Here is a 24,763-nt window from a genome sequence, read left to right on the forward strand (position 1 = left end):
GTTTAGATTCACGTGTGAGTGATATGGAGTCAAGAATGAGCAGCCAAATTTGTGGTTGATACCAAATGATTCTGGGGGGTGAAAACCCAAAGCAGGACTTGGGAACCTTCCCCCCACCCCCCGCACGACCTCTCCAGACTGGGTGGATGGGCAATAAAATGCAGAGGAGCTTTTCCAGGAGGAAAAGGAAATGGTGGCCAGGCTGCCAAAACGGAAGCTTTGCTGCTGTTACCACAATTTGGAGCAACAACAAAACAAAATGAAATAAGATAATGCCCAGCATATAATTCTTGCAGCCGTGCTTCATTACCTTTGAATTGCTTCATGACTCCTTCCAAAAAAGGATTTGCCTCACAGAAGTCCCAGATCCTCCACTTCAGCTCTGGAGGGAAAGCCACTGGATTCTCAAATGTCTCCTTCTCACTCCTGGTGGAGAAAAAAGGCGAGTAAAGGAAGACATGATAGAGGTGTACAAGATTATGCATAGTAGGGAGAATGTGGTTAGGGAGGCATTTTCCTCCCTCCCTCATAACACTAGAACCCACTGGGGTCCTCCCATGAAGCTGATTGGTGGGGGATTCAGGACAGGTAAAAGGAAGGGCTTCTTCACACAGCGCAGAGTCACACTTTGGGATTTGCTACCACAAGACGCAGTGATGGCCACTGTAACAGTTGCCTCCTATACTTATGTCTGCGTCCGCATTGTTAGATGTGCCCCAGGGGGGGTTAGTGTTCGGGAGGGAGGGGGAGGGGGGGCTTCTGAGGTTGCACAGGTTGTGTGTGGAGGATTCCGAGGTTATGAAAGGGAGGAGCTGGCAGCGAGAAGTCGTACAGGGACCTAGGGACTGAGGAAGCTACATGGAGTGAGTGGGGTTTTGGAAATCCTATTTAGAAGGGGCAGAGCAGGCAGGGAGGTTAAGACCAAGCATAGATGGATTAATAATGATATATAACTGTTCTTGTGTTAAGTGGAATTTTATTTATTTGTTTTTAACTATAAAATCCCAAGTGTTGGTCTGTCTTATTGCACCACCATTAGAAAAACGGTTTTCCTTGTTCCTTCTCTTGTATTGGGAAGAAGGAACCAATTAGGCATATTGAATGTCTCTTTCACCAAGAGAGGGCTGAAGTGGTGTGTCTCAGTGAGGACAACTGACCCAGTGGAGGGAGGCATCCTGAGGGGGTTTTCTTCTCAGTTTCATAAGATGGACAAAGTCAAACCCAGGGCAGGAGCATCACAGCCAATTTTGATGGTTTCAAAAGGGGGCTACACAAATTTCTGGAGGAGAATGCTATCAATGGCTGCTAGTCCAGATGGCTCTATGCTATCTCCAGTACCAGAGGCAGTAACGCTATGTACACCAGTTGCTGGGGAACATGGGTGGGAGGGTGCTATTGCACTGATACCTGGCTTGTGGGTTTCCTGTAGACAGCTGGTCGGCCACTGTGTGAACAGAATGCTGGACTAGAGGGACCCTTGGTCTGATCCAGCAGGGCTCTTATGTTCTTAAAAACAAAGGTAACCAATCTAATATTTCCAATGGGAGGAAATTGAGTGACCAGCTACTTTCTTGAGTGACCAGCAGTGGTTTCTAAGAACGTATCAGAACTTTTTTCTTTTAAAATGTTTTCAGTGTTTTAACATAGCGTTTTATTCTTTTATCATCACTGTTCACCACTCCAAAATCTTTTGATATGGAGCAGTATATAAATATTGTAAATAAAAACAAACAAACAAACAAATAAATAAAATGAAAACTGCAGAAAGCTTACAGCAGTGGTGGGAAACCTGTGTGTGTGTGGGGGGGGGGGAGGTGAGGCCACAATTGCCCCCACAGAACCCTTTGGCAGCTACAGAAGTGGGTGTGGCTGGGGGTGAGAGGGCGGATGAGGTGATTTCTTTGTGTGTAGTTAGGGGTAGGGTGACTGGGTTAGGTTTTGCCTGTGTTTTGGGAGGGGCATGTGAGTTTTCCCTGTATTGGTGTTTTGGTGGGATGGTTGGCCTGTGGGGTTTTTGAATGCATGCATTTGGGATGGGAACTCTGTTTTGCAGGCAGGGAAGAGCCTTCCAGCATGTGTGATGGAGAGGAGGAAGAAAAGCAAGTTGAAAAGCAGGTCCCCGTTTTTATGTGTGACATGTTGCAGACCTCCGTTCTCTGCCCGGGAGCCTGTTCTTCCCATGCCATCCAGACCCTTCTCAGCATCATGGAAAGGAGTGGGATCCACGTACCTCTGCAAGGTGCTTCTCATGTAGGGATGTCAGAGAATTTCGCCACGAATCTTGGGGAGGCCGAATGCCAGCGCCTTCGGCCCCCCAAAATCGGTGGCGAAACGGTCTGCCCCCCCGCCCCCCCCCCTGGGATGGGACCTACCTTCGGCAAATCTTCCTGGCGGCGACGGCTCCGGCGGTGGCTCCAGCGGTGGTTCGGCGGCGGCGGCTGTGGCGGCTGGTCTTCCGACCAGCTGCCGCCGCCGCCATTTCCAAGTTTAAAAAAAAACAAAAACAAAAAAAGTGATAGGCTATCTAAAGATTTACGTAGCCTATCACGGCTGAGTAAAAAAACCCAAACAAACGCGTGTACGCAAATGGCATGCCTTAGTCTACGTAAACATTTACGTAGACTACGGCGAAAATAAGGGGAACGCAAATAGCGTAGATGCTACGCTATTTGCGTTCCCCTTATTTTCGCCGTAGTCTACGTAAATGTTTACGTAGACTAAGACGTGCCAAAATAAGGGCACTGCCATTTGCGTACGCGCGTTTTTGTTTTTGTTTTTACTCAGCCGTGATAGGCTACGAAAACATTTACGTAGCCTATCACGGCTGACTGCAGGGACGCAAACGGCGGCGGCTATGGCCGCCGCCATTTGCGGGCGCGGCTGGCCAAGATTTGGGGGGGAGGGACGGAGCGCCTCCCCCCTGGCCAGAATTTCAGGGGAGAGGGACGGAGCGCCTCCCCCCCTGGCTCGAATCAATTTCGTTAAAAGGTAAGTGACTTTCGTACATCCCTATCACATCCTAGAGGGGAAAAAGGAGAAAGATAAGGGAGCTCAGTGCCTGCCAGACCCCATTCTACGCAGATTCTCTCTGGCCCTCTCATGTTCACCTGTTGATGCTTCTGCACAGCACCCTCCACTCAAGAAAATTCTGCACTGGAGAAAATGGGTATAACTGTCCACGGTGGGGATAAAAGAGGCCTTGGTCAAAGTCTCAGGTTTTCTCAAGGGAGAGGAGTTGAGGTGGATATTAAGGGATATGTATTCGTAGGGTTGGGAGCTAAAGAGGGCTACCTCTTCTTTTCTTTGTGTGGACTCATTTCTCCGTGCACAGAGGAATGCCAGCAGTGGAAATGCTTCCAGCCTTGGACTAGTACATAAAAGCAGCCCTCCTGGGTCACTGCAGGGGTCCATCTAGTCCAGCATCGTGTCCCCAACAGTGGCTAATCAGATGTCTCTGGAAAGCCCATGAGCAGGGCATGAACACTTCCTAATTGGGAGTCATTAGGATAAAATGCATTAGCAGAGAGGTGAAAACAGCAAGAGATTCCATCCACACTAGACAGAAACCTCCAGTTCTATGCAAGGATCAATGCACTGGCCTGTTCATCTCAGAAGTTCCTAGCAATGTCTTGAGTGCCCATTTCATGCTTTGCGCCTGACTGTCTTCCCTCTGCCTGGCCCCTAGACTGGAGTCCGTGGCCCAGCCCTCTCGCCAGACCCGGCTAGGCCCCAGTCGAGCCACCCCTCTGATTCTCGGGTGTCTTGGATATGGTGCCCTTGTGCGCACTGCTGTCCATCACTCAGGACCCCAGCTGCACCCCCTTTTTTTGGCACTTCAATGTCACGTATGTTTTCTTTCGTGGATTAGCGCAATTTGATACCCTGAAAACTTCCCCGGGACTTGGACTCATGCAGTGTGCACGGCCGCCGGTCTTAGGCTGCACACACACAATACTTGGGGGTGGCTTGGTCTTGGTCTTGAATGGGCAGTTAACAAAAGGCATATCATGCACATGCACAGGCCACCCACAGATGGACGAACGGAGCATGCATGACGAGCGCCCGCACTTCAGAAATTTTCCACACTGCTGTCCATGAAAGCAGGGAGTTTGAAGAACCATGGAGGTGTATGACGGGGTGGGTGCTGCTGCTGTACGAAAGGCATCCCCACCCCTCATTCACCACTGCTGTACCCCCCCTGTCCTCTCTTGTGTTTCTCTGACACAGACACGATGGGGGGAAACGTCCTGCTCGCCTGCCCGCCGGCAGTACATGCCCCCCTTCTCAATATGTTTCTCGGTCAGAGAGTATCGTCATCTTTATGTGTTTTACCTCAGCCCAGACCAGATCAAAACTGTATGGCATCATGTTCCTGTATGTGATGGAGCTGGTTGTCAGCACTGTTACTGAATTTGCTCCTCTAGACACATGTACAAGCTTGGGTATGTTCTCTGAAGACGCATTCCTTTTTAAAGCACCTTTTAATGTTGGCAATAGGGCGTGTCCAGCGATAGGTGAGCCAACGACTCTCACAGACACTGGCTTCTTCAAACAAGGGGGAATTTCTCAAGTCAGGAGAATTTCAAATAGAATCTCATCAACTGGGGAAATTAGATAGTAGAGCATTGTCCATAATTGTCAAGGGCTCCTTGGAGGGCTCTCTCAGTCTAATCCAGTAGCCAAGTCCAGACACAGACAAAGGGATTCTTTTCAAAACTTTATTCTTCTTTTACAACTTACAGCTCTACAGGTAGCAACTAGATCTGAGCAGCAGCATCCCTATGCCCTAAGTTGGAACAGTTGGTCCCCGTTTGAAAGGCAATTACTGGCAGACCCCTGAATATAAGGACTAGGGAGAATCCCTCCCCTTTTCCCTTGGATCTTCTGGGCGCAACCCTTCTTTGAGCACCAACCGGGCGCTACGCCTCCTTTCCGCGCTCTCCATTTGGCGCCGCTCTCTGCGTCTGCGCCGTACATCCAACCAGTCTGCTATCGGTGCTGGGTCACTCCCTGGACTGCTTTCTAATCTAGGAATGTTGGTGGGAGAAATCTCTGTCAGCTGCGGGCCCTGGGAAAAAGGGGCGCGCTCCTCTCCCAGGAGCGACTGCTCTTCCTCAGAATCAGAACTACTCTGGGATTCTATGGGCTCAGTGTCCACCCTGACAATAATCATGCAAAATCAAAACGATCACTTAAGTGAACAGGCGTTCCTAATGCTGCTGGGAGAGGAAAAGGAAGGTTTGGGGTGAGCTTTCCAAATTTGGGAGGAAGGAAAGGTTTCAAGGGGGCTTGTCCTAGTGCAGGGTGGTGCGGTCGGGCTAATCCTGAGATATGGTCACAATACATACACACACATAACAGAGAAAGAGTATGAAGGGTAGGAAGCCACTCTTTGTACAAGAACCTCCTGAAAATAGGGTAGAATTTCAAAGATACTTCTCCCTGGGTCCCTGTGACCCGTTCCTGAAGCTGACATTTGGGGCACTGTGGTGTTACATGACTGTCTATAATGAGTCTATGGTTGTGGTGATGGATTCCTGTTATAGGGTGGATTTGCATATGTGAGCTGATGGGCTGAGATAGTGAAGGGGGTGACATGTGAGTGCTACATAAAACTGTGTTAGATAGTGAGGGGTAAGATCAGAGCTAGGATTTGTGAGAGGCAGAATTTTAGGATTGAGAGCTGATTGAGAGAGAGAAGTCTGTGGTGATTTGGGATGTGATTGTTTTTAGAGGGCGATTTAGAGCATAGTTCATGAGAGAACCTATATTAAGAGAGCCTTAAGAGTTACCTGTTTATTATTCGACCACATATTTCTGTAATCAATCAAGCGTTACCTGTTTATAAATCCTACGACTTCTGCTTTTGGCTACGTGAGGGGGAGGTAATAAAGGGAACAGCACCAGGATATAGCCCCTCCATGGATCACTGCCTTGTTGTGGCGAAGGGGCTTGCGTAACTCAGTGAAGCCATAAGCTATGCCGTGCAGGGCCACCCAAGATGGACAGGACATGGCAGAGAGTTCTGACAAAATGTGGTCCACTGGAGAAGGAAACAGCAAACTACTCCAGTATTCCTGCCAAGAAAACCCCATGGAACGTATCACAAGGCTAAAAGATACGACACCGGAAGATGAGCCCCTCAGGTCGGAAGGTGTCCACTATACTACTGGGGAAGAGCAGAGGGTATTTCCAAGTAGCACCAGAAAGAGTGAAGCGGCTGGGCCAAAGCCGAAAGGACACTCAGCTGTGGATGTGTCGGGTGGTGAAAAGAAAATCCGATGCTGTAAAGAACAATATTGTTTAGGAACCTGGAATGTAGGGTCAATGAATCAAGGTAAGCTGGAGGTGGTCAAACAAGAGATGGCAAGACTGAACATCGACATCTTGGGAATCAGTGAACTAAAATGGACAAGCATGGGCGAATTTAATTCAGGTGACCATCATATCTACTACTGTGGGCAAGAATCCCTTAGAAGAAATGGAGTAGCACTCATAGTCAACAAAAGCAGTACTGGGGTACAATCTTAAAAATGATAGAATGATCTCAGTATGAATCCAAGGCAAACCATTCAACATCACAGTAATTCAAGTCTATGCCCCAACCACTGATGCTGAAGAAGCTGAGGTTGATCATTTCTATGAAGACTTATAACACCTTCTAGAACTAACACCAAAAAAAGATGTCCTCTTCAGCATAGGGGATTGGAATGCTAAAGTAGGAAGTCAAGAAATAACCGGGATAACAGGCAAGCATGGCCTTGGTGTACAAAATGAAGCAGAACAAAGGCTAATAGAGTTTTGCCAAGAGAAGACGCTGCTCATAGCAAACACTCTTTTCCAACAGCACAAGAGGTGACTCTACACATGGACATCACCAGATGGTCAATATCGAAATCAGATTGATTATGTCCTTTGCACCCAAAGATGGAGAAGCTCTACACAGTCAGTCAAAACAAGACCTGGAGCTGACTGTGGCTCAGATCATGAGCTTCTTCTTGCAAAATTTCAGCTTAAATTGAAGAACGTAGGGAAACCTGTACGAGGGTCAAGAAGCAACTGTAAGAACCAGACATGGAACAACCGATTGGTTCAAAATTGGGAAAGGAGTACGACAAGGCTGCATATTGTTGCCCTGCTTATTTAACTTATATGCAGAGTACATCATGAGAAACGCCGGGCTGAATGAATCATAGGTCGGAATTAAGATTGCCGGGAGAATTATCAACAACCTCAGATATGCAGACGATACCACCCTAATGGCAGAAAGCGAAGAGGATCTCAAGAGCCTCTTGTTGAGGGTGAAAGAGGAGAGTGCAAAAGCTGGTTTGAAACTCAACATTAAAAAAACTAAGATCATGGCATCTGGCCCCATCACTTCCTGGCATATGGAAGGGGAAGAAATGGAAGAAGTGACAGATTTTATTTTCTTGGGCTCCAAGATCACCGCAGACGGTGACTGTAGCCATGAAATGGAAAGACGCTTGCTCCTTGGGAGGAAAGCTATGGCAAATCTAGACAGCATAGTAAGAAGCAGAGACATCACCTTGCTGACAAAGGTCTGTATAATCAAAGCTATGGTTTTCGCAGTAGTAATGTATGGCTGTGAGAGCTGGACTATAAGGAAGGCTGAGCGCCGAAGAATTGATGCTTTCGAACTGTGGTGCTGGAGAAGACCCTTACGAGTCCCCTGGACTGCAAGGAGGTCAAATCAGTCCATCCTAAAGGAAATCAACCCTGAGTGCTCATTGGAAGGACAGATACTGAAGCTGAAGCTCAAATATTTTGGCCACCTAATGCGAAGAGAAAACTCCCTGGAAAAGACCCTGATGCTGGGAAAGACTGAAGGCAAAAGGAGAAGGGGATGGCAGAGGATGAGATGGCTAGATAGCATCACTGATGCAATGAATATGAACTTGAGCACGCTCCGGGAGAGAGCGCAGGACAGGAAGGCCTGGTGTGCTGTGGTCCATGGGGTCACGAAGAGTCGGACATGACTTAACGACTGAACAACAACAACCATGGGCACATCTGCCAGATCGCTTTAAAAAAAAAAAGATATGGCAATCAGCAGGGACAGGGAGGAGGTGAACTGTTCTGGCTGGCAAGAAGCAGCCGAGTGCCATTCCGCCTCCAGTCCTCCTGGAGCAGAGGTAAGAGGTCCCTATCCACTGCGGATTCCTGAGGCTGGATTCCAAAGAATCCATCCTCATTTGAATCTGCAGCGGATTTCTCTGACATCCCTAAGAAATGGACACTGGAAGCATGGTCAGTGACCTCCCCCCGCCAATTTTTTGTCATGACAATGTTATTCAACCCCGCCCACACCCACACAAATCAGGACAAAGTGCTAAAGGGGAATTACACAGGGGGGAATTTACGATTTCAGTCACAAGCACAGAAAATGCCGGGTTTTCCCCATGCTCAGATAACACGGGAAGAGGGAGGGGAAGTAGTGAGACAGCAGCAGGAGAGCAGCAGCGTTGTTTAAAGCTCCCATGAAAACCAGTGATTAAAGAAGAACAATCCTGCTCAAGAAACCAACGTGTGAAGGCGGCCATGCAACCTGGACGCTTGAGGGATTTTTCGACGTCGAGCACTGAGCTTCCCAAAGCTTCGCACCTTAAGGTGTTACAGGGGTTTGGAGACTGAAGAAACAGTTGCTTACCCCAGGGATAATTTACTGTGTGGAACTAAAACATACATTCGAAAGATCAGACTGAGGCAATAAGCATTTTATAGGGTGAAATTTCATTCATACAGACTCACAATTCTAATTATTAAGGCAGACGCATTCAATACAGCGGTTCAGAGTAACTGCCTGCCAGGCTGGTGGGGTAGAAAAAATCCTCTTCTCCCCACTGCCAAGGAGGGAGATGGATGTGGGGAATGGAAGAAGAGGGGAAAGAGGCTGGTGGCTGAGCTTGTGTGCAAAAGTGGAGCTAGCAAGTTGCTTCTCTCCCTGGAGGCACACAAGCCTGAGGAAGAGAGAAAGGAGCAGGGAAAAGCAGATCCGGTTCTCCAGAAAAGTGAGGGTAATGAAGGAAGGAAGGAAGGGAGGGGGGTCTGGAAAGCCAATGGACTCACTGGGAGAGAGTTAGTAAGTCTGCCCAATTTTTTGATGTGCAATGAAGTTGGGGGCAGTGGGGTGCTTCTTCAGCAACAAAGAGAAACACAGGGGAGGGGGAAGGGGATTTCACAAGATTCCTCATGTGTGTGTGAGTGTGACATCACCTTGCCGGTAAAGGTTCGTATAATCAAAGCTATGGTTTTCCCAGTAGCAACGTATGGCTGTGAGAGCTGGACTATATGGGAGGCTGAGCACCGAAGAATCGATGCTTTCGAACTGTGGTGCTGGAGAAGACTCTTATGAGTCCCCTGGACTGCAAGGAGGTCAAATCAGTCCATCCTAAAGGAAATCAACCCTGATTGCTCTTTGGAAGGACAGATACTGAAGCTGAAGCTCAAATATTGAAGCTCAAATAAGGGGACGGCAGAGGATGAGATGGCTAGATAGCATCACCGATGCAATGAAGATGAACTTGAGCACACTCCGGGAGAGAGCGGAGGACAGGAAGGCCTGGCGTGCTATGGTCCATGGGGTCACGAAGAGTCGGACATGACTTAATGACTGAACAACAACAGAAGAAAGGGATGTTCTATGCAATATGTAGGAAAAACTATAACGGATCTAAGAACAAGATTCAGTAACCATATATATGCAATTTTTACCAAAAAGCTAGAACAGCCTGTTGCAAGGGATTTTATCTCACCTGCACCTAGTCTCTCAGATTTACAGTTGCTTCCAACAGAACAAACAATATATATGCGCATTCAGAAGGCACTGCAGGTGATAGACTGTGGTTTGGTTCCTACAGTTCCCCAATTTGCATGTCTAGGTACTGAGTTTTCTTCTTTGAAAAATATGGAACATGGGTCTTGTACATGGTGCCTCGATATGAGGAGAAAAGCATTTTGTACTTTTCTGACTCAGGTCTTACGACTGCTGGAGCTTACCCAGAAAATAACCAAAGGTGTGAAATAAGCTTCAGAACTGATATTTCCATCACCTTCTGTGAAGGCCAAACTGACCCCTACAAAAAGAACATCTGTGTCCCATTTATGACACTTCAATGTTTGTTGCTCATTCCAGATACAGATAGCTGTGACCCGTGCCCAGAAGATCAACACCCAAACAAGAACCATGATCGGTGTATCCCCAAGAAGATCCACTTCCTTTCCTATCAAGAGACACTGGGCTACATTTTAGCTTCTCTAGCCTTTTCACTCTCTCTGATCACATCTCTAGTGCTGGCAATCAAACACTGTGACACACCAATTGTTAAAGCAAACAACTGAGATCTCACCTATGTCCTCCTCCTTTCCCTCCTGCTCTGCTTCCTCTGTTCCTTTCTGTTCATTGGCCGACCCATGAAATTCACCTGTCTTCCCCGACAAACTGCTTTTGGCATCACCTTCTCTGTTGCTGTTTCTTCTGTGCTGGCAAAAACGGTCACAGTGGCTCTGGCCTTCATGGCCACCAAGTCAGGAAACATGGCAAGAAAACTCTTGGGGAGACAACCGACAAACTCCATTGGCCTATCTTGTCCCTTCATCCAAGCTGTGATCTGTGGGGTCTGGCTGGTGACCTCTCCTCCGTTCCCAAACTTGGACTTCCATTCCTTGGCTGGAGAGGTCATAGTGGAATGTAATGCAGGCTCAGTCATCATGTTTTACACTGCCTTGGGTTACATGGGTTTCCTGACGCTCCTCAGCTTCACGGTGGCTTTCCTACCAAGGACATTACCTGACAGCTGTAATGAAGCCAGGTTTATTACCTTCAGCATGCTGGTATTTTGCAGTGTTTGGGTATCTTTTGTGCCAACTTATCTGAGCACCAAGGGTGGCTGTGGAGGTCTTCGCCATCCTGACCTCCAATACTGGTTTCCTGGGTTGCATCTTGCTCCCTAAATGCTACATTATTGTGCTGAGGCCCAATCTCAACTGCAGAGATCATCTCATTAGGAAAACAAAGTAAGGAGTCTATCACTTTTGAACATGCCTGCTAGTCTAGTTCTTTTTCAAGTATGTCTATTTAGGAACACCAATAGAATTACTCCAAATTAATATGATGAATTATTTAATAAAGAACAGGGTCCTTTCCACATTTGGGCCTTTGTCCGCTGCTGAGGCATTTGTTCTTTCCAAGTCAACTGGAAGCAGAACCGAAATGGTTGTCTTTATGACACTATATTCCCATAAAATCCTGCAGTTGTTGAATTCCTTTGAAATGGTGCTGACTGACTATCAAGAATTAGGGATGTCAGAGGAATCTGTTTGGGAGGTTGAGCTTGGAGGGTTTTCACCTGCTCAGCCCCCAGGACTCTGATTTGCTCATCTGCGAGCTGGCCTGCCTTGGCGTGTGACAAGCTGGGCCAGCTCGTGTTTTTGTTGTTGTTGCTTTTTAAAAATTGGTGCAAATTGCGAATTGCGCAAAATAGTGGCTGTAAATATTAGCGCAAATTGCGATTGTTGTGACTTGTGTAAGATAAATAAAATAGGTCAGTAATTCCTCTTGCATTATATCTCCTCTTTATTTATTGCATTTCTATACCTCCCAATAGATGAAACTTCCTGGGCAGTTCGCAATATTTAAAACCATAAAATACAATGCAATAAAATGTAATATAAAAGTTTAAAATTACAGTATAAAACCAAAATGAAAAATAAAACTAAAATAAAACCTGGAAGCAATGCGAAGATTGAAAATATAGTAACTTATTTCAATCGCCAGGAACATCTTTTGTGCCGCCGCCTCTTCTTCTTCCTCTTCCTCTTCCTCTTCTTCCTCCTGCTCCTCCTCCTCCATTATTTCCCTCCCACCCTTTTTCCCATTTTGACTTTGACTAGATGGAAATGAAAATGAAGAAGCTGAAACATGACAATAGCTGTTTGTTTATTCGGTCAGTCGCTTCCAACTCTTCGTGACTTCATGGACCAGCCCACGCCAGAGCTTCCTGTCGGCCGTCGCCACCCCCAGCTCCCCCAAGGTTGAGTCCGTCACCTCCAGAATATCATCCATCCATCTTGCCCTGGGTCGGCCCCTCTTCCTTTTGCCTTCCACTTTCCCTAGCATCAGCATCTTCTTCAGGGTATCCTGTCTTCTCATGATGTGGCCAAAGTACTTCAGTTTTAATATCCTTCCCTCAAGTGAGCAGTCTGGCTTTATTTCCTGGAGTATGGACTGGTTTGATCTTCTTGCAGTCCAAGGCACTCTCAGAATTTTCCTCCAGCACCACAGTTCAAAAGCATCTATCTTCCTTCGCTCAGCCTTCCTTATGGTCCAGCTCTCGCAGCCATAGGTTACTACAGGGAATACCATTGCTTTACCTATGCGGACCTTTGTTGTCAGTGTGATGTCTCTGCTCTTCACTATTTTATCAAGATTTGTCATTGCTCTCCTCCCAACAAGTAAACGTCTTCTGATTTCCTGGCTGCAGTCAGCATCTGCAGTAATCTTTGCGCCTAGAAAGACAAAGTCTGTCACTGCCTCCACGTTTTCTCCCTCTATTTGCCAGTTATCAATCAAGCTGGTTGCCATAATCTTGGTTTTTTTGAGGTTTAACTGCAACCCAGCTTTTGCACTTTCTTCTTTCACCTTCGTCATGAGGTTCCTCAGCTCCTCCTTGCTTTCAGCCATCAAAGTGGTATCATCTGCATATCGGAGAATGTTAATGTTTCTTCCAGCGATTTTAACTCCAGCCTTGGCTTCATCGAGCCCAGCACATCGCATGATGTGTTCTGCATACAGGTTGAATAGGTAGGGTGAGAGTATACAACCCTGCCGTACTCCTTTCCCAATCTGAAACCAGTCTGTTGTTCCGTGGTCTGTTCTTACCGTTGCTACTTGGTCGTTATACAGATTCCTCAGGAGGCAGACAAGATGACTTGGTATCCCCATACCACCAAGAACTTGCCACAATTTGTTATGATCCACACAGTCAAAGGCTTTAGAAGAATCAATAAAACAGAAATAGATGTTTTTCTGAAACTCCCTGGCTTTCTCCATTATCCAGCCAGCGGATATTGGCAATTTGGTCTCTAGTTCCTCTGCCTTTTCTAAACCCAGCTTGTACATCTGGCAATTCTCCTTCCATGAATTGCTGGAGTCTGCCTTGCAAGATCTTGAGCATTACCTTACTGGCATGTGAAATAAGTGCTACTGTTCAATAGTTTGAACATTCTTTGGTGCTTCCCTTTTTTGGTATGGGGATATAAGTTGATTTTTTCCAATCTGTTGGCCATTCTTGTGTTTTCCAAATTTGCTGGCATATGGCATGCATCACCTTGACAGCATCATCTTGCAAGATTTTAAACAGTTCAGCTGGGATACCGTCATCTCCTGCTGCCTTGTTATTAGCAATGCTTCTTAAGGCCCATTCAACCTCACTCTTCAGGATGTCTGGCTGTAGCTCACTGACCACACCGTCAAATCTATCCCCGATATTATTATCCTTCCTATACAGATCTTCTGTATATTCTTGCCACCTTTTCTTGCTCTCTTCTGCTTCTGTTAGGTCCTTGCCATCTTTGTTTCTGATCATACCCATTTTTGCCTGGAATTTACCTCCAGTGTTTCTAATTTTCTGGAAGAGGTCTCTTGTCCTTCCTATTCTATTATCTTCTTCCACTTCTGTGCATTGCTTGTTTAAAAATAATTCCTTATCTCTTCTGGCTAACCTCTGGAATTTTGCATTTAATTGAGCATATCTCCCCCTATCACTGTTGCCTTTTGCTTTCCTTCTTTCTTGGGCTGCTTCCGGTGTTTCAGCTGACAGCCATGTTGCCTTCTTGGTTTTCTTTTTCTTTGGGACGTTTTTTGTTGCCGCCTCCTGAACAATGTTGCGAACTTCTGTCCATAGTTCTTCCAGGACCCTATCTACTAAATCTAGTCCCTTAAATCTGTTCTTCACCTCCACTGCATATTCATGAGGAATATTAGTGAGCTCATATCTAACTGATCTGTGGGTCTTCCCTATTCTCTTGAGTCTGATTCTAAATTGTGCAATAAGAAGTTCGTGATCTGAATTACAATCAGCTCCAGGTCTTGTTTTTACCAACTGCATAGATGTCTGCCACCTTTGGCTACAAAGGATGTAGTCAATCTGATTTCGGTGTCGACCATCTGGTGAAGTCCATGTATAAAGTCGTCTCTTAGGTTGTTGGAAGAGAGAGTTTGTTATGCACAGTGAGTTGTCTTGGCAAAATTCTATCAGCCTATGTCCCGCTTCATTTTGTTTCCCCAGACCATGCTTGCCTGTAATTCCAGGTGTCGTTTGACTACCCACCTTAGCATTCCAGTCTCCTGTAATGAAAATAACATCTCTTTTTGGCGTATTATCCAGTAGGTGCTGCAAATCCTCAGAGAACTGATCTACTTCTGCTTCTTCAGCCTCTGTGGTTGGGGTGTATATTTGGATCACTGTGATGTTAAATAGCTTACCCTGAATTCGAATTGAGGTCATTCTGTCATTTTTTGGATTGTATCCAAGCACTGCTTTAGCCACTTTATTATTAATTATGAAGGCTACTCCATTTCTTCTGTGGTCCTCTTGTCCGCAGTAGTAGATCTGGTGGTCATTTGATGTGAAGTGGCCCATTCCAGTCCATTTCAATTCACTGACACCCAAAATGTCTATATTTAATCTTGACCTCTCCCCAATAACCACATCCAATTTGCCCTGGCTCATAGATCTTACATTCCAGGTTCCTATGGTGTGTTGATCCTTAGAACATCGGATTCGTCGTTCACCAGCAGCACCATCGGCTGCTAGCCGTCCTTTCGGCTTTGAGCTAGCTGCGTCATCACATCTGGGGCTAGTTGAACTTATCCTCTGTTCCTCCCCAGTAGCATTTTGACCATCTTCCGACCTGGGAGTCCCATCTTCCGATGGTATACCGACATATCTCTGGTTGTACTGATCCATTTAGTTTTCATGGCAAGAATACTGGGTTGGGTTGCCGTTTCCTTCCCCAGGGATCGTATTTAGTCTGACCTCTCTGCCATGACCTTCCCGTCTTGGGTGTCCCTTCACAGTTTAGCTCATGACGTCACTGAGGTGCTCAAGCTCCAGCGCCATGACAAGGTAATGATCTCCTTTGCTGGAGGACAATAGCTGTACCTCCTCTCTTGTAAGCCTTGCATTTTTAAACTTAATTTTTGTAGAGCCTTTTAAGCAAATCCTAGCCAACACAAATACAAAACAAAACAGAATTTCTAGCCCCATGCAGCTGTTTGGAAATGGATGATATAGATTAATAAGCACATCATAGCCTTCATATGGTGGGTTGGGACTGACAGTGTTCACAGGACTGGAATGACCTATTTCAGAACAAGGGAAGTGGCCGAATAAAGGTCAAAAGGTTGGTCCATTTAACTCATGACTGTCTACGTACTGGGAGTGGCTCTCCAGGGTCACAGATAGGGGTCTTTCCCAGCCCTGCCTGGAGATGCCAGGAATCAAACCTGGGAGGCTCTGAATTCAGTGCATGTGCTCTATGAGTGAACTTCCAAAACTAATGTAAAATTCCAGTCCTCTTCGTTCTGAACAAAGGGCTGATTTAAATAGGAGCATGGGAAGCTGCCTTCTACTGAGACAGAACTTGTTCCATATAGCAGCGGCCCTCCAGGGTTTCAGACAGGGGCTCAGCTGGACCAGGCTCCACTATGAAAAAAGCCTTAAACTGGATTTCAATCAGCACAGCTCCCTAGCCCCTGCACCAACCCTTCTGAGACTTTGAAGGTTCAGTGCCTGGAGCCACCTCTATGACGTGTACCATTTTGATGCAAATTGCCCAAAACATTACAGGAGGAAGGAAGGGGAAGCAAATCACTCCACTCTCCAAAAAAAAAATTGAGGACTCTCTTTCCATATGAAATGTTGCACCTCTCCTCATGAAACGTTGCAGTTTTCTTACATACGGCCACCTCCATGCTGTCTGTCATTTTCAGAAGAGTGGTCCACAAGGAACATAGAGGATAAGCACATCCTGAGTTTGGATATCCTCAAAATGTAAAGTCTGCTCTTGCACAAAAATCCCGGGACCTATTCATCTGCAGCTTGGCAATGTAGATCACCTCAGAAGGGGAAACTGTCCCTGTAAATTTCAGCTCATTCTGCCAAGATATTAAAATATTATTGGCAGTTTCCTTAAACAACCTCCCCCCTCCCCCAAATATCATGGGGCATAAGACAAACACCACTGCATCTATGTTTCTGAAATTTGGCATGCAGACTCCCTTCCTAACATTTTATCCATATCTCCCAAGCAGAAAAAAAGAAGTTACAGCCATTATTTTATTTCCCATCATAGATGATTGGAGGCACAAAACTTTGGATTTCTGAATTGTGACTTGCGTTCATTACCCAAGTCAAAGTTGATATCCTCTGAATCAGGCCAAGCAGAATCAGGCCACTTTCTGATGTGCTGAATTGGGGTCTGGGTGAAATCTTGTGGTCAGTGCAGACTTTTAGTATAAGAAGTTGTTGAAGAAGAAGAAATCCAGATACTGGATATAATTATGGGAAGACTAAGAAGTTGCAGTTTAGGGGAAATTTACAACAGTATTCCAGAATCTGTTAGTGTATAAAACTAGTACAGTACCTCAAGAATTAGAGGCCAAAATGATGACAGAAAGGTGGGAAGCTCTTTAAATTCCCTCAACTAGACAGAACTGAACCTGGGGCAGTTGCTATCTCTGAGGAAAAAGGACTGATAAGGAGGCTGCCTTATACCTAACCAGAATTACCCATCTAACTCATCTTGACTGCACTGACTGGCAGAGCCTCTCCAGACAGGGGTCTTTCTTGGGCCTACCTGGAGATGCTGGGATCTAACTGGGACCTTTTGCATACAAAGCAGGGGCTCTATGGTCCTTTCCCAACAATTAATATAAGATCCAGATCTCATGGTTCTGAATGTAACCCCACTTTCCCCAGCAGCAATCCTGTGGGGTGATGGAAACCATGGGACCTGTGCCTATATAGTAGTGGGATGGGTAATGGAGAAAAATGCTGATCCCAAACTAGATTGTGGTGTTTCCAGCCCACCAGCAACCCTGGTCCTTGAAAAGGTCTGAGGGCAAAGCTAACTGGGACATAAAAAACAAGACCAAGGATTTATTTAACAATGAACTGGAAAGGGGCCAGTAAGCAAAACAAAAATTCCAACAAATAAACAATTTAAAGTCTCTAAACAATAAAATGGAGGCAGAATGGAGACTGATAGTTGTATGGTCCACAAAGGCAGGGTTATTTCCTCAGACCTGTCTCTAGCTGTGTAGCCCGGGGGGGGGGGATGTTCACGACAACAGAATGAGAAGTGCATTGTTATCCAGATTTTCATGAAATCAGCTTTGGTCTGTCAGGGATGCATGAAGCAAGAAAAGCTGAGTGTACTGTAACTTTAAAATCTGATTTTCATGGGTCACACAGCACTTGAAAGGAACATACTTCAGGGTTTGGTTGCGGGAGTAGAACCAACATTATCAACCTGGCAGGGGCTGCACAACCAATGAGAGGGGCTAGTTCCCACCCCTGTCCAGGCTCCCCTGCTCTTGCATGAAGAAGCCAAAATCCCTAGTTCTCCAGTACAGCATCTGAAGGCTTCCCCTGAGAGTACCCCCGCCCTCCATTTTGCCCCATTCCAGCAAACTGTCATGGAGTTACTTCTCTCCTCCCCTTTTCCCCAATGTGCACACTTTTGCCAGGTGTTTTGGACCTCAGGTCCCATCTGCCCCAGCCAAGAGTCAAGAACACTGGGAGTTGATGTCCAAAACATCTGGAGAGCACCAGCTGGGAGAAGGGCTGCTCTAACCATTTTAAGAAAGTGGGAAATGAAGTCAAAGTTCACTTGGATTCACTGAAGTGCATGTGAAAGTTGGGGAGTTGCATCTGGGGGGCACCAGGTGGGCAAAGACAGGTCCACAGTGACTGGCAGAGGCTCTCCAGGGCTTCAAAGAAGAGTCCATCCTAGCCCTACCTGGAGACCTAAATTATCTTCTCAGAATCATCACATGTCTTGCATCTTGTCTTGCAGAGGGCCCCGTACTTGCTGGAACAGAAACCATAACACCACCTGGCACCTGGATAGGGTTCACATCCCTGGTCCGAGTGGTATAGACAATGCCATCAGCAGCTTGAGGGATCACCAAAAAGACTGCTTGCCAGGAATCAATGACGGCATAGAGGTGGGTCATTTCAGACGGGGTCAGGGGTCCAGCCACAGATGATGAGATGCCACCTGGGTTTCCATCTCAGGCATGGAGATCCATGGAGTTGGTGTCGTGAGCTCTCTATGGATGAAGTAAGTGGAGGAGCATCCTTGGCTAGGATTGGATATCTTGTAATTCACAAGATATCCTATGCTGTGCTTGGGTGAAACAGGAACCCTACCAGATACTTTCCAGGGATTTTGCACTAGATTGTAGCAAGATGAGAATCTCACGTTCTGAGAAAAAGCAATGCTCCTGACATCCACGGATGTCCTTGGCAGCCTGTCAGAGCTGTGCAATCTGCGTAGGCTCTTGGGCCTGCATTGTGGCCTACAGATTGGTCACTGCCAAGAATGCAGGCCTCTTTTCTTCCCTGAAGCTAGGGCTTGATCTCATGGATGATGCAACCACCCGTGAGTTTGTCATCTGGGAAGCTCCTTGATCCAGGTGCTGATGGCCAGGCTCAGCCTTTGTTAATTGGGAAAGTGATAACAGCTGGACTTGGTGGGAAGCTCCTACCTCCTTCTGGGGTGAGGGTGGGGAACTCAGGGACTGGGCTGGTGGTTGGCTGGGGGAAGTCTGCCTAGGGTTGCCAGGGTTGAGCCTTAAAAGCAGCTGAAGCAGGGGCATGGTTGTCTCCCCTTCTTATGGTGGTCTTTAGACCTTGGCAGTTGGCTGGGCTCTAGGGGGCGGGGGCTTACTTCTGTATGAATAAGGATAGGTTAGCCAGCTTTTGTTAATTTGCTTGGGTGTGCTATTAAAAGACTCTGTATTCATAAGGCTTTCTGTCTTTTGAATATTTCAGCTTTGTACCCCTCTGTACAATCTACTACCTCCACTGTTCCCTTCCCTTCTATCTTACTCTTCTAAATAAACATTTCATAGAATCATAGAATAGTAGGGCTGGAAGGGGCCTACAAGGCCATTGAGTCCAACCCCCTGCTCATTGCAGGAATCCAGGTCAGAGCATCCCTGACAGATGGTTGTCCAGCCTCGTCTTGAACGCCTCCAGTGTGGGAGAGCCCGCCACCTCCCTAGGTAATTGGTTCCATTGTCGTATTATTGTTGTATTTATCCATCCTAAGGCCAGTGTGATTCCTTCTGGATAAGCTCAGTACTAATTTCAGTGCCTTTTGGCCTGGGAGGGTGGCTACTGTGTGTCTTTTGGGGAACTTGAGGCCAAAAGTGGCCTGTCCTACCTTGCAGGAGAGTTGGAACCAGTTCCTGCTCTCCTTCACAGTTATAAACACTGGAGGGGTTTCTCCACTGGGTGAGAGAGCTAAACCTAACACTGGTCCTGCACCACTTTCATCTAAAGAGGCATCAGAAAAGCAGTTCCAAGGGAGTCAATCATGTCACAGGCCATGGGGTTCCCAAAAGGCAAATCTCAGGGCAGACAACATGTCAACCTAGGTCAGGGTGTGGGGAACCTCAGGCCCAGGGGCCAAGTCTGGACCTCCTGGGATCCCAGTAAGTCCCTCCGGTGTTTGTAAATTAATAAATAATATAAACAGTTGCAGTACAAAAAAAGAGGAGATATTAGATACAATTATAGGCAGATTTAGAAGCTGCCATGTTGGAGAAAGATATTACAAGATCCTGGAATCTGTTAGCGTACAAGACTAATACATTATCTGAAGAATTAGAGGCCCACATTGGCTGGAAGATGGGAAGCATATTTCACAGTAGTCTTTAACTACACAGAAGAACTAGAACCTGTAATATTTCAACAGGAAAAAGTCCCTGAAGCAGATGAAACCTTGAAACCTAGGCAGTTGCTGTCTCTGAGAGAAATAGACTTTGGAGGAAGCTCCCAGACTGAGTTAGACCATTGGTCTCTTGAGCTCAGTACTGTCTACACCAGGAGTAGGTGACATTTGGGAGGAAATTGTCCTGGGCACCACCACAAAATGGGTGCACTGCAGATGAAAGCATCACCTTTCATTGATTTCATTGAGCCACTCACCAACTGCATTAAAAAAAAAAAAGTCTCTGAAACCCCACACGTAGCACAAGGCCATTCATGGGGGGAGAGGATGGGAGCAGCTAGAGAACCTCACTTGGCTTGCAAGGGATCCTAGCTGCAACAAGGACATTTTGTATATGAAAATAAGTAAAATTAGAAGTCAGAGGAGTGGGGCACGAAAGATGTCAATGGACACTCTGGTTCCCATACATGCCACATTGCCTGTCGCTGGTCTACAGTGACTGGCAGTGGTTCTCCAGGGTTTGAGATAAGAGTTTTTCCCAGTCCTAGCTGGAGATGCTGAAGAACAAACCTGGGACCTTACCTTCCACATTGGAAGTGTGCTCTCTAACAATGAACTACAAACCTTTCCTGCCCACTTGCCCTATTAGCTCAGCTCCTCCGGCCTCCCCTCCAGTGTGATTGGCGGTTCAGATCTGAGCAAATGGGGAGGGAGAGTGGAGGCATGTTGGGGAAGGAGGTCCAGGGGGACCATGTTGGCCACTTAGGTGTGCTGGAGAGGGCCATGGTCACCCTCCCCCCATTTCTATCTCACCCATCAAATGCACAGACAAATCTGCCAGACTTTGGCACCATCACAATCAGACTTTCTTCTGATAGCTCAATAATCCCTCATCGTCACACATCATGCACCTCGTCTTTCCCAGGGCCCTGTACTTTGTGGTGCTGCAAGTTTAGTTGCACCTGGACACGTTTGCATCCCTGGTATAATTGGTATAGAGCTCCCATCATTCCCAGCTACCACAGCCAATGGCTATACAGCTTAGGAATGACAGAGGTTCCAGTCAAAAACATCTTAAAGACATCCTAGGTCTTAGGGTTCTCCCAGGATCAATTTCGGGGTGGAGTTCAAGTGCTCAATCAGAGCATCTGTCACAAGAATGAGAGTGGAAGGACCATGCTGCCTTGACTCCTGAGCTGTTAATAGTAGATTTAGGTGCTGAGTTTCACACAAGGCCAAGGGTAGACTCTGAGATCTAAAGACACATCTATCAACTTGAGGGTGCAATGGTGGCCAAAAGGAGTCCGTCTTTGCTGCCACCACTGCCACATGGAAACATGATAATGCGCTCTCACCTCTGCTCAGTTGCATTTGTTCCAATGTTAGCTCCACTTGAGCTCTACCCATTTTCCAGCCTACCTCATAGCCTGGAGCTCTCCTGAAATCCAGGGAGCCATCTGAGCAGGGGGAATGATTAGGCATGATAGTGAGAGTGAGGCCTCCAAAGGGACGCCTGCCATGCCAAACAAAAAATCCCCTAAAGCATTCAGGAATCCCTTGGATTCCAGAGGGTTTTTGGAGGTGGACACACTTAACAGGTTTTCTGCCCATGCAGGATAACTGCAGACAGACTGGTCATGTCATCCAAGAATGCCTTATTGCCCAGCCTTACACTGCTATAATCTGGTGCCAACTCCTTCCTTTTGCAGCCATCAGTCTGGGCTAAGGAACTTTGGCACAAGCCCAAACTCCATGTTGGATTTTGCTGCTCAGAGTTACGCAGGACAAAGCACAGAACCTGACAACTAAGTTACGTCCATCTGTCCTATACAGAAGCGAAGAGTGATGGAAACCTGTTTTTCTCCCTCCAAAGTGCAAAGGGAATGCACAGCGTTCTGGGGCTGTGGTTGTTTTGCTAACTGGGAATTACCAAAATGACAGTAATTACTGATGAATCCCCAGTGGATTTCCACCCAGAAAGTCAGTAACAAACAAATCCTGGAGAAAATGTGCTTACCCTCCCATGTGGGGCTGGGGTGGTGTCTGATGACTTGGTGTCTGCTCATTCCTGGCTAAGATCCAGTTCCCCTGCTGGGGTGTAACATCTTCACTCCTTCAGGTTCAGCTTGTCTCTGACCCAGAACTGAAGGTCTCTCTGGGCCCCTGATGATTTGGTGGCTGCTGCTGCTGTTTTGGCTCATGCCTCAGACCACACAGAGGATGCTGAGGACAAAGTACTCATGTGACCAGGACTTTTAAATCACAAAAGAATTTTGCAGGCCAGGAGGCTGCATTGTTGGTGGGATTACCAACAAAGCAGATCACAACTTAGATCACTAAGTCGAACACAAAGTAGAAGCTTCACAACTTCGAATCTTCGAAGATCATGCCTGAATTAGAAAAAAAAAAAATCGCGGAGAAGCCCCGATTCTGCGAGGAGAACACCTTAATTCTGAAAAAAACATCCGGAGTGGGGGATAGGAGGGGGTAAAACTTAATCTCATTTGAAGGGATAGAACAACCCCCTGCTCAGTGCAGGAAGCCTGATTCCCAGGCGGTCTCCCATCCAACTACTGACCGGGGTCAATCCCGCTTAGCATCCGAAATCAGACAAGCGCACGCATATCCAGCCCTTTGCTTGTTGCTGAGGAAATGGGGGCTGCTGAGGAAGCTATGCGATCAGTAGCCGGAAGAAGAGATTGGGCCATCGAGAGCTGTGATTGGACAGGAGGGAAATACAAACACTGCCGTATATGGACAGGCGGGGGAGGGGACTATGACTGGATACGGTAGCGAAGGTGGAAAATCAGAGCACATTAAGGGGAAATACCGGGATATTAGGGTATTGAAGAAGGAGCACAGAAGTGGGAAATTCCGGTTCCAATTCGAAGCGGGTACTGCGTAGTGTGAAAGGCGGGCGGTGAAACCTCATTGGAAGCGAAAAAAGGCAGTAAGTGTAGATCCAGCCTAGGACTTAAAGCAGTCTCAGGAAATCTGGTTTTTCCATGAAAAGCTCCAGGGTGGTTGCAGGATGACACAATGTCTTGTGCCCTGAACAACCTCAAAATTGAGCCAGCTTGCAGCAAATCAACTGTGGAGACATGCCCCAGGGACTTGTCTTGGTCAGTTCCCTCCTTCCATTTTGTCATACATTATGCTCCTGGAAAAAACAACAACAACAACAACAACATACATGTAATGAGGTTTGTTGTTTGGCCCTGCAACACTCTTGAGGACCCTGGCCTTATCCATCAGCCAGAGAACCCAGGTCCACTGGGAGGGTGTGACCCTTGCCTTCCAGGAGGAATATCATGGCAAGGGGGAGACCAACCTGGCCCCATCCATTGGCCAGAGAGGGAGCAGCTGCAGGGAGCTTCTTTCATCCTTTCCTGCTAGAAGGAACACCCATGAGAACTTTGAAATGAGGGATGTACAAGGATTTTGTTTTGATTCCTTTTCTATTGGAAGGTGCCCCATTCACAACCCTTAATGCAAACAGGGGTGCAACTATTGGAAAAAGTTCACCCATTCATGAAGCTTGAGATTATGTTAGAAAAATTTGTTAACAAGAATTAATGTGATCTTTAGAATGTGCATTTAAAAAACCGTAATACTCCTTTTCACACTTAGCGTATGCGGGAAACTGCGCATTTTCAGTGTGTGCTGTGGTAAAAGTCCAAACTGGACTTGGAGGTCCGTGCCCAGCTGCCCTCCAATTAAGCTCTGGACACGCGGGTAAGATTCAACTCGAGTTTATTCATGTACAATGAAGGCAGCTCTGTCAACCCAGAGGCAGCCCAGATCAACACTCACCAGTTACTTTTATAATCATAATGTGGCTAAATAAGTGACATCAGCCAAGACGCGCATGTCTGCTCATTATCAATTAAACTTTTACTGGACCATCACCCCCAGCTTCTTCTCAGAGCCCTGTAACTTCTTGCAAGGACGACGATTCATAGGCCTGGGGTGAGTTGCTGTGGAGACAAGATAACTGATCTCTACTGTCCTAACAGTTTCTTCTTCTGTACGAAAGAAACAAAGACAACAGTTATAGGCTTTTGAGGAATCTACTACATTGGCACCAAAAAAAAGCTGAGACAACAAGACCTTGCCTTAGTTATTTTCCACAGTGCTTTAAAAAATGTGCACGGAAACTTTTCTGGTTCGAAATGGGTGGTGGAAGCTCACATTTTGGAAGTGGGAATGAGCTGAATCGAGTTCTGAGGTGGAAATCAGAGAACCTGCTCAGACCTCACTGGTTCTTCCATCTGTAGCTGAACCTAACAACTGGTGTGTGAGTTTAGATTTTTTCCACCTCCCTCCCAGTCCCTTTTCCTTTTGTGCCATGTCTTTTAGATTGAAAGCCTGAGGGTTTATTATTCATCTTTGTCATCTACTCTAAGAGTCTTGTTTGGCTGAAAAATAGGGGAAAAATGTTGTAAATAGGAGAAAAAAATCATATAAACAGTTGCTGTACAAAAAGAAAGGCTGATATGGGATACACTTATGGGCAGGCTTAGAAGCCGCCATGTTTGAGAAAGATATTACAAGATTCTGGAATTTGTTAGCATACAGGACTAATACGATATCTGAAGGATTAGAGGCCCACATTGTGAATGGAAGGTGGGAAGCACAAGTCTTTAACAACAGAGAAGAATTGGTACCCATAATATTTCCATAAATAAAGTCCCATAACCAGACAAAACGGTGAAACTTACGTAGATTCATTTCCTTCTATCCCCTCAGCTCTGTAGGACAAAGGTTACCAGTTCAAGTC

General features: G+C 46.5%; 1 protein-coding gene across 1 annotated transcript in view; it reads left to right on the top strand.

Annotated features, from left to right (window-relative positions):
• LOC146355913 (vomeronasal type-2 receptor 26-like) overlaps positions 1-24,763 on the top strand; it is a 40,702-nt gene that overhangs the window by 4,608 nt on the left and 11,331 nt on the right. Inside the window, exon 3 of the mRNA XM_084829978.1 lies at positions 2,054-2,226. Coding sequence (XP_084686104.1) covers positions 2,054-2,226 — 173 coding nt within the window. The remainder of the gene's footprint in view (positions 1-2,053; positions 2,227-24,763) is intronic.

The sequence above is a fragment of the Heloderma suspectum genome, chromosome 2 (genome assembly GCF_057233095.1).
Source record: "Heloderma suspectum isolate Gila_16-S chromosome 2, 16-S_ref, whole genome shotgun sequence".
NCBI classification, from domain to species: Eukaryota; Metazoa; Chordata; class Lepidosauria; order Squamata; family Helodermatidae; genus Heloderma; species Heloderma suspectum.